Source organism: Pipistrellus hanaki (genome assembly GCF_964339955.1).
Source record: "Pipistrellus hanaki genome assembly, chromosome: 13".
Taxonomy (NCBI): domain Eukaryota; kingdom Metazoa; phylum Chordata; class Mammalia; order Chiroptera; family Vespertilionidae; genus Pipistrellus; species Pipistrellus hanaki.
In genome coordinates, this window is record NC_140515.1 from 18,827,326 (window position 1) to 18,840,761 (window position 13,436).

At 49.5% G+C, this 13,436-nt stretch overlaps 1 protein-coding gene across 3 annotated transcripts in view; it reads right to left on the minus strand.

The window, feature by feature from the left end:
* The window catches only part of FLNB (filamin B), a 139,870-nt gene that overhangs the window by 47,021 nt on the left and 79,413 nt on the right, over nt 1-13,436 (minus strand). For all 3 annotated transcript variants that reach the window (XM_084901585.1, XM_084901586.1, XM_084901584.1), the window contains exons 10-19: nt 12,516-12,642; nt 11,202-11,338; nt 9,020-9,213; nt 7,941-8,054; nt 6,913-7,056; nt 6,530-6,653; nt 6,054-6,214; nt 4,996-5,086; nt 4,589-4,758; nt 169-286 (exon numbers count right to left, since the gene is read on the minus strand). In XM_084901585.1, the coding sequence (XP_084757711.1) occupies nt 169-286; nt 4,589-4,758; nt 4,996-5,086; nt 6,054-6,214; nt 6,530-6,653; nt 6,913-7,056; nt 7,941-8,054; nt 9,020-9,213; nt 11,202-11,338; nt 12,516-12,642 (1,380 nt within the window). The remainder of the gene's footprint in view (nt 1-168; nt 287-4,588; nt 4,759-4,995; nt 5,087-6,053; nt 6,215-6,529; nt 6,654-6,912; nt 7,057-7,940; nt 8,055-9,019; nt 9,214-11,201; nt 11,339-12,515; nt 12,643-13,436) is intronic.

Consider the following 13,436-nt stretch of genomic DNA (forward strand, 5'->3'; position numbering starts at 1 on the left):
AGCTGCAAGTTAGTTCCCAATGCACGGCCCTAATTCCAAAGCAAGTCTGCCCCACTACGGTCTCGTCAGGCAGAAATCGCTCCTCCTTGGGCTGTCTTTGGAAGGGAATCCAGCTGGCAGCCCCGAGTGCTGGTCTTCCATGCCCCGCCCCTCCATTCATGCACTCACTGTTTTCCAGGCCATTAATCTTGATCTTGCTCAGGTCCAGAGGGGCGGCCACGCCCACAGAGAAAGGGCTTTTGGGGATGGGGTCGCCGCCATAGGTAACCAGGACCTGCATGCTCCCCTGGAACGAGAGAAACCGAGTATACCGTTGGGTCCGAACATACTAACTTGGTGCTTACACCTGCCCCCGGGACCTTTCGTCCTCCCAGAGGCACAGGGTTTGACGCCAGTGGGTACAGAAAGCATCTCAGACATATTTCTCTAAGCTCCTGGCCCCACAGGAAGAACCTCAGGGAAGGCAGATAAAATATGAGCAACAACAACAGGGAAAACTCCAGGCGCACATTGTGCTCTGTGCTTTTAGGCATTTCCTGGATTCAGCCTCGAGCACCATCCTAAGGGGTAACTCCCGCTGTCACCCTACTTCTTCCAGAAAAGGAAACTTGGGCTCAGAGAGGTAGTCACTTCCCCCGAGTCACCCTCCTGGGAAGTGTGAGCTGGGCCTCACACCCACGGCACCCAAACCCGTATCCCAGCAGCTCTGCCACTCACCTCCCCACCCACCCCCATCCCCACCCCCACCCCCACCCACCCCCGTTTCTGGGGGGAAGCAGAGGGCCTTAGCTTCCTCTCCCTACTGCCCCACCCTCCACACCAAGCCCACTGCTGTCTCAGTCGATGAAGATCTCCCGACCCTCAAAGGGGCAAGGAGGGGGGAGAAGGGGAGAGAGAGGAGGCCCGCCCTGGGAGTGCAGAGCAGAGCTCCCTGGAGTTCAGCCCCTGCTGAAAGCTGTTGCTGAGCAAGTGTTAAAAGGGTGTGGCTTCTGGCCTGCATATATTTTCTCACGTTCCCTTTATAATAACAAAGTGGGGGGAAAGCCAAGAAAAAAATGGGCTGTATCACTGAAGAAGGGAGGATTGACTTTCCAGGATTTGTTTGCTCTGCACACAAAACCAACCGGCCCCCCGGCTCCAGGGTGTATACATTTCATGGTAAAATGTTCACAGGTCAGACTCAACAGAGCAGAGACGGGATAACTTCGGCCACCACAGCAGACCCGACACACCAGCCCATTCCCCACACGCCAGCTCATCCGGGGCTTTAATGTGCCCCAACGCCCCGACCTCCCTCCCGGAGGGCCAGGCCTCGCAGCCAACCCAGGGTTCTGGAATCCTTCTCCACCACGCACTGCACACATGCAGCCGCCTCTCTGGAGGCAAAGGAGAGAGGGAAAACCCTCCACCAGCAAAGCCTCCCCATCCCATAAGACAGTGACCGGCAAACTGAGGCTCGGGAGCCACATGTGGCTCTTTGGCCTCTTGAGTTTTTAGCAAAGGCCAGCTTACCAGTACCCTAATGTTCCTACCTATATAGTTTAAGTTTAAAAAATTTGGCTCTCAAAAGAAATTTCAACTGTTGATATTTGGCTCTGTTGACGAATGAGTTTGCCAACTAATGAGTTTGCCGACCACTGCCATAAGAGAAGGGACGTTCTCATTACCCATCAATAAAAACAAAAAACAAAAACAAAAAAAAACTCCAATAGGAAGCTAACTCTCCTTAAGTAACCTAACTGGGGCAGAAAGCTTAGTTACACTGCGATGGTCTGCAGCCTCTGAAGGTCTGCTGGGCCCCAGCCTGTGCTCTGAGGTGAGGGACTCCTGAGCCATGACCACTGGTGCATTTCACAAAGACTTCCTCTCGGAATGGGGGACAGTTTTACTCACTCCTACATGCTTCTGAGACCCCAATATTACTCTGCAAACACAAACACACACACACACACACACACACACACACACACACACACACAAGACCGTGACCCGAGAGCTCAGATGTCCACAGGACGGGAGCCACCTCTTGGCCCACAGCCACCAGCAGCCACAATCCTCCAGGGGAAGGACTGTTCCCAGTGCGTTGCGTAACTTCCCTTCCATGAAACCAAGCCTGGTCCGACCCTCGGGAGGTCCTCAAGCCCCAGCCTCAGTCCACTCCTCCGAGGCAAAAAGAGCTCTGACCACTATCTTCCGACAAAACTATAGGATCAGCCGGGTCATCCCTGGCCCCCGGCAGGCAGGGGAGCGCGTCCAGCTGTGGCTCGGGGACCCTGCAGAGGACAGCAGCAGCCTGCGGGTACGCGGGAGCACAGAGCCAGCCACCAGTGAGGCCGTGCTCCTCACACCACAGCCTGCATTCCGAGGGCAGAGCGCTCACGCATCTGTCTCTCCACACACACCAGACAGCTGCACTGCTGGGAAGTTCCAGCCTGTTGTTCCCTAAAACCACCTCAGTGTCCCCATGGGTGTCAGCACCTCTGCACAGGCACAGGTTTCCGGCTGGCACAGGCCTCTTAACTATATCCCAGAGCAGAGCTCAAAAGGTGCACTCATTTAACCCAACCCTGAGCTGTTAGGTGCTCTTCAGAACACAGTGTTCAAAGGAGAAAGGAGCGTGCTGGCCTCACTCTCTAGCGGATTACAAAGTTCTTAACTGTCTCTGAGCTGAGGCTTCACCCACTGGGCTGCACCCCATGCCAGCACCAGGCCTGTGCTCCAGGCTGCGGAGGAAAGAAGGAATTCATTTATCTATTATCCTATCCTTGGGGAACTCAACCTCCAGGAGGAGAGATTTGGTCTGTTTTCTATGCCCTAGAGACATGCAGAATTGCAAGCTGCCCAAATGGCGAAACAGAAAACCTCACTCTAAACCACGAAGGACCCGAGAGGCACCATGAGCTTTTCCCACCAGAGGGAGTGACTGACCAGGGCATCGCCAGGCTCCTAGGATGTAGGATGGGCAGCATTTGGACAAAAAGCCCCAAGGGGCCACTGAGCCCACAGATATCCTTCCCACCTGCTGCTATCAGAGCACTGGATGGCCCTGACCTTGGTGACTGGAGTAAGGACCTTCCCACTCGAGCCTCATATCCAATGCAACAGAATTGGACATGGCTCAGACCTCCACCTCGACCTCAAGAGGCAGCGGGGTCATCAGGGCAATGGTTCTAAAATCCCTCCTGGGATGCATGTCAAAACCAATACTGTCCTATCTCTGCAGCTGACTTTTTAGCAGCACAGCGGGAACACACAAAGCTACATAGGTCCAGGGCAAAGCAAGCATCTAAAACGCTGTCGGAAGAATCTATGACCTTATGATCTGATCAGTGTGCATGTCCATGCGTTCTGGTGCCTTCCCCAGAGGAAGGCGGAGTGCTGGCAAGAAAGATGACAAGAATCTAGTGCCCCTGGAGGCGAGGCCCTCAGCAGCCCTCAGGAGCATCCGCAGGAAGATAGTCACCTACTGAGCACTGAGCAGCCTGATGACAAAATGGTAATGCCTTCCTTTTACCACTACGAATAATGAACCCCTCATTAAAGTAAAAGTAATAATAATAATAATAATAATGAACCGTCAGGAAGAAGCACATCTGAAGATAAGAAGCCACACTGGTAATGTGCCACACAAACCTGCCCAGAGAAACCCCGTTAGAGTCAGGGACGTTCTCCCAGCGAAGACCTCTTCTCTAGGAAACGGTGCCCTCGATGAAGAACCTCCACCTTCGCTAGCCCTCACTGTACCCTCCCTCTTCCCCACACCCGGCCCGGTCCCTGAGTGAGGCTGCAGGAAGCACGCCTGGCTTCTCCTGCAAACGGACTCCTCAGCCGGGGCTCTGCTCTCCAAGCACGAAGGTGTCTCGGAGGTTTGGGATGCCCATTTAGAACACTCTGCATGAACACTAACATCCGGGCTTTTCTGCAGGGACTCCTGGCTCCCCAGACTCCAGAGGGTGGACATGAAGAAAAACAATTCTAAACAAATAAACATTAACTTGTACAGCGGGGTACTTTTTTAGGCTCCGATTGCCTAAAATAATCAGAGCAAAACCCGCTGGAGGGTATAATCCTGTCTGTGTTCCTACATTTCATAAAAGGGGGCAATCTGGGGCCCTAAAGAGCATTTCAAGCCTGAAAGACCTAAAGGCTGGCCACGGGCTCTTTGAGGAGAGACTCTGAGAAAGACCCCACTATAACACCTTGTAAAGAGGGTAAACTAAGCTTAAAGGGCAGGAAGAAAAAACAAAGGCGTGACAACTCTCTCTCTGAGCCATCAATCCAAGGTTAAAAGGCAGCTGTGCAGATGGGAAGACTGTGTATAAAAGTAGATTATTAGGTCCTGCATTTCATGAGCATTTCTCTGCTAAAACCCAAAAACGGAGGTAGAGACTGGGGTGAGGAGAGATGGGCTGGCTTCCGGCTTATTCTTGGGGATCCTTCAGGCCCTCCTGATAGATCCAAACAGGTTCAGAACAAAAGGCATGATGAGGGAACACAGATTACACCTTCGGCGTCCAAAGTGGCCCAGCACCGCACGGAGGGGACAGGGGCCTGGAAGGGCCCGCGGACAAGGGGATGGGAGCCCTACCTGCTGGTTGGGGGTGTATTTCACAGTGTGGGAGTAGTCATAATTATCGATGATGTCCAAATCCTTCACCGCGTCGCCGGGGAGGGGACTGGTGAACTGCACGTTCAGTGGGGCTTTGCCGGCCCCTTTGGTGTAGACAGTGAAGTGGGTTGGCTTCCCGTTTTCCACGCCTGGAAAGATACACCGTGATGTGAGGAGACAGGCCTGGCGGGAGCGGTTTCGCTTTTAGAACCTGTCTGACAGGTTCATCAGCACCCGCTCTACAGAGGCAGCCAGAGCCAGAGCCAGAGCTCTCTGCTGACCTGGATCCCGGCCTTGGGTCCCACAGGCTCCGCATCAAGCACTGAGCATGCCCACCGACGGGCCGGCAGTGCCTCCAGGGTGGCCTTGCACACACGCCTCCTTACCTGCTTTGCTGAGGCCCGGGCCTTCCGCCTTCACCTTGCTGGCATCATGGGAAGGTTCCACTTTGACTCTGAAGGGGCTGGCAGGGATTTCCTGCAGCAGAGACACTGTCTCAGTAGGAAAGCCCCCGAAGCAACGGCCAGCACTTAGCCTCTGCCCCAGAGAAAGGAATCCTCGGCACAACTCTGATGCTAGCGGTGGCGAGTACACTTGTTACCACAAGTTAAACCCCCTCATTCTAGGTAAGGGCGGTAATCCATCACTTAGGATGCCTTGATCCCCGACATGATAGGCTTTCACCCATTTTCTTCACGGCCAAAGGAAGGTTTCCCACAAACTAATCTGGAAACCCAGAGCCTTTAACACCAATGGTTGAGTAGTTAGGATGCAAAAAATACCAATGAAAATAAGACCAAAAGTGGCAATAATACATGGGGTTGGAGGGAGGGAAATGTACTCTTTGGGCAGCGGAGAATGCAAGGAATTGATCAGAAGTAGAATGGTCATGATTCTTCAAAAAAGAATGTCACAGACTGTCAAAATAAAGGCAGAACGGGTTAAGGGGATGAGGCCAACTCAAGACCAACCCCTTCAGAAACAGAAACAGAACTTCCCTCGGAGGTCCCTATTTCTATGCAAGGTTAATTTGAATTACTGGTTCCATTCTTCCCTAAGTAGGTATTGCTTATCCTACCTTCAGGGTCATTCATAAACTGGAACTTTATCCGAAACTTCAGAGCTGTTCCTCTCTATAAAACTTTCAAGGCTGAGGCCAAAGTCATGGCTTCAAAGAGGTCACAGTAGAACTCAATTACATTTCAAACAAAAAGTTGATGGAAGTTTATAACAAACCAATTTCCTTCCAGAGCCCTGCTTTGGACTACACTGACTACACTGCCTCACTTTCGTTAGAAAGTGGTAAAACTTTAGTTCTGTTTCCCCCCCCCCGCCCCCCCTTCTTGGTTTTAATGAACCAAAGAGAAAAACCATGGGGCGGAGTTCTGAAGACACCTTCCCAATGCGCACAGGTGGCCGGGGAGAACCCAGGCCCCCCACACACCTGAGATGCAAAGAGAACTTTGATGGTGTATCGCCCGGCGGCAGGAGGCACATATTTGACTGTAAACGTGTCGTTGGCGTTGTGAATAATGTCAAAATCCACGTCTTCCTCATCCTCACTCAACACCCGGGCATCACATTTAATGCCAACGCTGACATCACCTGGAACAGACCAGCTCATTAGCACCAGCTTACAAGAAATAGCATGTCCCAAGCAATCACTTCCAGCTCGGAAGAATGCCCCAAAATACGTAACTGGCAAGAAACACGAGAAAGGGATTGTGGTAAGCCAGGGGTTGGGAAAAAGGATGGAGGATTAGCAAAGATATAGCCAAGGAACTGACACAGAGACTCATTAGATTACCTATTCCAGGTGGACTACTTCCTGGTTCAAAGTTCACTGCCCTGGTACCATTATAAAAAGAACTTAATTCCCCAAGGATTAGAATCAATGCATAGGGTGAAGCCCCCTCTCACCTTCTCCAGCCTCGGTACAGTCCACTGTGAAGTGAGTAGGCTCATTTGCTTTCAGTCCACTTCTCTCCACGCCTGGCCCAAACACTTTGACCTTCTGGGGATGGCTACCCTGCCCGATGTGGACCTAGGAGACACAGAGAAAATTATAACCAAGTCTTCCTCCACCCGGACTCAGGAAAACACTGTTAGCTAACATTGTTAGATACAGTCCTTTGGGGCAATCTAGAGCACTCAGCCTTCAGGGCACTCCATCTTTCAAGGCCACCAAGGATGATGGGTTCTTCCCAGGAATCAGCCTTGGCCATCAGGCATGGATGGAGTCCAGACCTGCCACAGGACTGGGCTTTTCCTTACCAAGGCCAGGATTCTGCCTCACAACCTACCCGGTAGGGGCTGTGTGGGATGTTCACACCTCCCCAGACCACGGCAATGGTGTGCTTGATGGGTTTAACTGGGGTGTAGGAGCAGGCGTACGTGCCGTCCATCCGACTCTTCATCTGGATGTCAATGGGTTGGCCTTCTCCATCCTGCAAAAAGAGCAGGGGCTAAGAGCAGAACTGGCCCTCAACTGTCTTCAACAAACAGAGCCACCGGGGCCTCCCAAGACAGACAAATCACCACACACACGTGCAATAAAACCACAGGGAAAGGCGTGCCACTTCTCACATTACAGTGGCCGTGACCACAGGTGAGAAACACTAATGCATTTATTCCTTTTTAATTGAGAGCAAATGGCCAAAAGAGAAAACCATCACCACTCAATGCTTAATTTCAATGCCCGCATTGAAATCCTTTGACCACATTCAATTAAATTAACTTCTTTAATAAATCCTTGTTTGCAAACCTCTCATCATGGCCTCTCATCAGGTACACCAAGACATTTACAGGGAAATCTGAAACAATCAAGCCTTGTTCCCACAGAATAAACATCATAAAAATAAGAAAAGCAGCCTGCTCCCCTAGCCGGTTTGGTTCAGTAGATAGAGTGTTGACCTGAGGACTGAAGGGTTCCAGGTTTGATTCTGGTCAAGGGCATCTGCCCGGGTTGTGGGCTCGATCCCCAGTAGGGGATGTGCAAGAGGCAGCCGATCAATGGTTCTCTCTCATCATTGACGTTTCTATCTCTCTCTCTCTCCCTTCCTCTCTGAAATCAATAGATATATATTTAAAGAAGAAGAAGAAGAAGAAGAAGAAGAAGAAGAAGAAGAAGAAGAAGAAGAAGAAGAAGAAGGAGAGCAGCACCCTGCTTTACATGTTGGAACCCCATTTTCTTCCCACATAATCCGTGAGGTTAAACATTCTTATTGTTCCCACTGTGTAGATAAGGAAACTGAGGATCAGCAACTTACCACCGCTCTGTGGGATCTTGTCACCTGACAATTACCTGCACAGGTGACCTTTGGAAACGTACCTGAGCAAATATCTTTAAGGGAGCTTTGCCAGCATTCTGAGGGTTCACAGTGAACTCGGCCAGGTTGTTGACAATGCACCCAGATTTCTCCAAACCTGGCCCGTACGCTTGGACCTGGGGCAAAAGGTCAATAATGATTGTCTTTCAGTGCAATGAATGCCCCAACTAAATCCCTGTGTGAAGACTGGTGACCAGGGGCCACCAGCTTTACAGCACCTACATAACAGGATGGCTAGTGGAAGGAAAATGCTAAAGTAGGTTCTAACTTAAAAACGAAAAACAGTACCATTAACGTCTCGTGAAAGAGAAAATTCTCTATAACCAGGCCCCAAAATAGGCTGGGCTCCTTGCCTTATTCTGAGCCGACATGGAGAACTTCTAGTAACTGGACCAGGGACGTCCAGCCATGCCCGATTCCAATGCTACCCTTTGCTACAAACAATGTTCTAAATGTGTGCAGCCCCCAGAGAGCAAAGGACCAGCAGGCAGCCTGTGGACAGCTGCCCATGTGGGCAGACAGCAGCATACAGGGGGGCCGGGGGGCCTCCTCCTGTCGGCCAGGCTGGCTCAGACTTGATGCTTATCAGTCTGCAAAGGGTGTGAGGAAAACCCTTGCAAACACTGAAAATACGGCTCTAATTTAAGAGAAGGGAGCTGGGGAGGGGGAAAAAAACAACACACACACCATTATCCATGGAACATCTTGAAATAATAACCTCAAAAAGTGGCAAGACTGAAATATGATGCTCCAGGTTGCAAGGAAACAGCTTCCTATGGGGCCCCCTGCAGGGGCCATGCACTGGTCTAAGGGCTGTCTCTGGGCATGTCAGTTACCACAGTGAAGCATCCCAGAAACTCTAGGAAGCAGACACCCCTGTCATTCCCACTTTGTAGAGGGAGATACCAAGCGCCAGAGGTAAGTTTCTTGCCCAACATTAGAAAAATACTCAGTGGTACCCATGCAGGCCCGTTTCCTTCCTAAACTCTAAAAGACTCCTCTCTGCCATCTTTTAACACTCTGCCTGAGGCACCTCTCCAGGGAGGGTCCCAGAAGCCAGAAACAAAACAAGCTTATTCACCAGATCGGGGTTAGAGTCTCCTGAGGCCGGGTGGATGAAGGCCATGTACGGACTGTCCTTGATGTCCTCGTCGTCACACATGATGTGGACAGCGTACTCGCCGGGCTCCTTGGGCCAGTACTTGACGTCGCACGATCCATCATTCTGGTCGTCATACTCAATCTTCGCCTGGGAGGGGCCTTCAATGGCAAACCCTGGGGAGAGTGGGGGGATGGGGGGGGCCCCCTGGTTACATGGGGAAAAGGACCTAGTCTATGTTACTATCAGCTCCCTCCCTCTGCCTGCCTACAAGCCAAGCGTTGCCCAGAAGATGGAAACCTGTGTGTGTCCCTTTCTTACAAAACCAAGCCTACTGAGTCTTCACTAGAGAGGAAGAATTGGATTTTATGTTTTTTTTGGTTTTTTTTGTATCATCTAACAATAAGGCCAACCAGCAAACCTTTGCTGGCAATATGGAAACGTACCCAAAGCCTTAAACCAATGCCTACCCTTTCCCCTACCAAATCCGCGTGTGGGCTTTTATCTGAAGGAAATAACCAAGGATGTGTGTAAACAGATAAGCACTGTTTTTATAGTAAAACCCTGGAAATAACTGGAGAGCCCAATAAGGTATAACCATGCAATGGAATCCCATGGGAGTCATGGAAAATTGAGATATGTTCTATATTTATCTGAAGCAGGAAGATAAAAGGACTTCCCCCAGATATTTTTTTGTGGCAGATACATATTTGTATGTGTAGGCTCAGAAAAAAAGTCTAAAAGGATATGCCAAAAGGCTTAATAGTATCTCTCTTCTACAAGGATATACTGAAATATTTTGTTTCTCTCTAGAAGGAAAAATTTAATGTGACTTCTTATTTTCCCCTTTTTGCTTATTTTTAGTGCCTGAAATATAGGTCATCAAACTACGACCACTAGGCCATACCTAACCACTGCCTGCTTTTGTAAATAAGGTTTTACTGAAACAGCCATACTACTCCTTCGCTTGTGTATTTTCTGCTCCTGCTTTCATGCCGCAACAAGCAGAGTCTAATAGGTGTGAGAGAGAATATGGCCCACAACGCTAAAATATTTGCTAGCTGATCCTTTGAAGTGAGATGAATGCTGACCACCGATCTAAAATGATCATATATACATCAGGTGTGTATTTAAAATACATTCCGTTATGCTCCAAAGAATATTTACTCCCTAAATTTCTGATTTCAAAAAAAGTTAATTCATTCATCTAAACTAAGGAGCAATCAACAGTATTAGTTGAGTGCCTACAACAGCCACAGAAAGCCTTTAGTGCAAGCATGTCAAATTCACGGCCCACGGGCCACACACAACCCACAGTGAATATTTGTGCGGCCCAGCCAATATCACAATACGTAAGAAACATTTTAATAAAAATTTTGTAACTTAATTTTTACAATATCCTGTTATACATGATTAATAACGAACTATTGATACAACGTTCGCTAATGACCGATTACTATAATCATGTTGCATTCATTTCCCTTACGCGCCTTACATGCAGGCACATCATTTCTCTCCACAAATATGGCAGCAACTATTTTAGCAGCTGCTTGCCACAACATCAGTCTTGGACTGACTTTTTTGGTGTGCACAACAGGAAACATTTTGTTTTTGGAGAATAACAAAAAAAGGTTTATTTGATAGGTTTATTTGCACTACGCTTATTAATTTGTGCAGTTATTCAGTGTCTGGCAAGTTAATGTTCAATAAAAAAATTTAATTTTTATTAATGTTAAAAATATTTTTTATGTTAACGATTACTCATTTCTTTCAGCCCTTTGTATTCAGCATGTCTCTATCAAAATAAGTCTACGTTTCTATGAAAACTGAAGCTTTTGTTTTTTTTTTGCGGCCCATATAAACTTTAACCTTGTTTATTTGTTCCATGTTAGCCTTTGAATTTGACATGCTTGCTTTCGTGGAAGAATGAATGAATGAATGAATGAATGAATGAATGAATAAAGCCGAGAGCAACCTGAAGGGCAGGTGGAAAATGGGAACTGCAATTCCACAGCAGTGTGCAGAGGCGGCCTCTCGTGGTGAAGAGACCAGGAGGTTAAGGGTAGTGAGGATCAGGAGGCCCCAACTCTCGGCCTAAAACCGGGCCCAAGCACGCCTATAATCTCAGCCTTACAGAAGCTGCTGGTCAGCTGCATGCACTTACCCAGAGACCCCACTTCAGCGCCAATGGACTCCACCACGAAGTCCGCCGACCGCCCCACAATCCCACCATGGAGGCCAGGGCCCCACGCGCGGACTTTCTGCATGCCTGCTTCAGGGCCAACTTGAACTTCAAAGGGGCTAAAAGGAAAGGAGAAGAAGCATTAAATAAGAGTGCAGAAGGGGCTAACTACAGCCATAAGCTACTTATGCCTATTCTTTCCACTTGCTGGATCCTCTGACCTGCAGTTCCAGTCTCCAGCCAGGCCCTTCCTCCACACAGGGCCCCCACAGCCATTGTTAGGTCACCAATATAAGGTGCTGCCTCAAGGCACTCGGGTGGCCCCTGGGTTGGTGCTCAAGCCACACAGCCTTGCACTGTCTTTCTGGTCATTTACCTCTGTGTGCAGGGCTCACGAGACTATAATAAAAAACTAGGTTGGCCGAAACTGGTTTGGCTCAGGGGATAGAGCATCAGGCCTGCAGACTAAAAGGTCCCAGGTTCGATTCTGGTCAAGGGCATGTATCTTGGTTGCGGGCACATCCCCAGTAGGGGGTGTGCAAGAGGCAGCTGATCGATGATTCTCTCTCATCGATGTTTCTAACTCTCTATCCCTCTCTCTTCCTCTCTGTAAAAAAAAAAATCAATAAAATATATTTTAAAAAAACAAAACTAGGGTGAACAGGTGTTAGCTCAATATTAATGAACACGCTTTAACTTTTATGCAGGAAGTAAAAAAATAAAATAAAAGTAGTTTGCTTAGATTTTCAGAACCCTATAACATGCCCAGATAGTCCTCAAGGTAAACTGAATTTATTCAGAGTTTAAAGTCGCCCCCAGAAGAGCTGGAAAATACGTAAACACAGGGCAGGCGTCCTGCACGCCCACACGGCAGAGCTGCAGACTGCCCCCTGGATTCCTGCCTGCGCTCACGTAGAGGACGTTAATGTGAACCACAGCAGATTTCACCCCGTGGCATTCCTGAACAGAGGCGTGCATTGAAAGAAAGAGAACCCCGGCTTATGTAAGGGTATGCAGACACACAGTCCATTTGCTCTCTATTACTGCTCCTTCTGGCTTCCCCGCCTCCCGCCGGCCCCAAACCGCCAGCATTTGATTTAAAGCAAGGCAGCTGAAACCACAGCGACTTTCTGCTGCTTTTGAGAACAGGCCAAATGTCTGCGAACTGCCAGGAAGAGAGAAAAAAAAAAATGTTTGCAACAAAGCAGATCTCTTTCCCTCCTGCAGCTCAGGAAGCCACCACGGTGCGCCTGCCCTGGGCCCAGCACCTCCAGAGGAGTCGAAACGGAGGCTCACCTCTTTGGAATGTGGTGTCCCCCCCATGTGACGGCAACGCTGTACTTCCCCGGGGTGCTGGGGTAATACTCGAACGCATAGACGCCATCCAGAAAGCCTTTCTGCTTCACCAGCTCCTCCAGGCCCTCTGTGGGAAGAAAGCACACCGCCTTTCCCATGCCATCCGAGGCTCAGAACGAGAACCCCAAAGACAAGGATGGGAAGACAGACATAGCCACAAACATGGTCACAGAGAAAAGCTACGTGGGCCACCTCAGAGAGTGGGACCCCTAAAACCCCGAGAGATTCATCCAGAGCTAAAAATGGGCCCATTTCTGCTTCCAATTGTGGGGAACTGGAAGATTTCAGCTAGCTGGCTTTAGTGGGCTCTCTCAGCCACGAGGGGGCTATGTGGCCTGAACCTCCAGGGACTGTGTAAAGATAAACCTAGTTGGCATCTCAATTTTTCCTCAATAATTCTACCCATTTCAGCTCCCCCCCAAAACTGGGGAGGGAATGGATGAGTATTTGGCATGAGTTCCAGGTTCGTGTCCTGGCAATGTCTTTTTCAACTGAAGCCGGACCATGAAAGTGAGAAGGCTCTTAGGCGCTATCTACAAGAAGACAGCTTTTAGATGCTCCACCACAGACTCCAGAACAAGCCATCAGGCAGGAACTTGTTTTATGTGGAGCCTTGAGGTTTGGCCGGGAAAGACATTCAGGCAAGTGAGAATCTAAGGTCAAGAAAAAACACACACGCCTCCTTGGCTCCTGTAGCAACAAGCCAGGAGGGAGGGCAGCCCCAGAGCAGCTTGGCTCTAGGTGTGAGCAGTCTAGAACCTTGGCCGCCCTTGGGGCTCAGCCTGCCCCACAGCTTGGTGCTCCAAGGACAAATATTAACTTTCTGGAACTCAGAACGCCCCTGCCCAGCCTGTTGGGAAA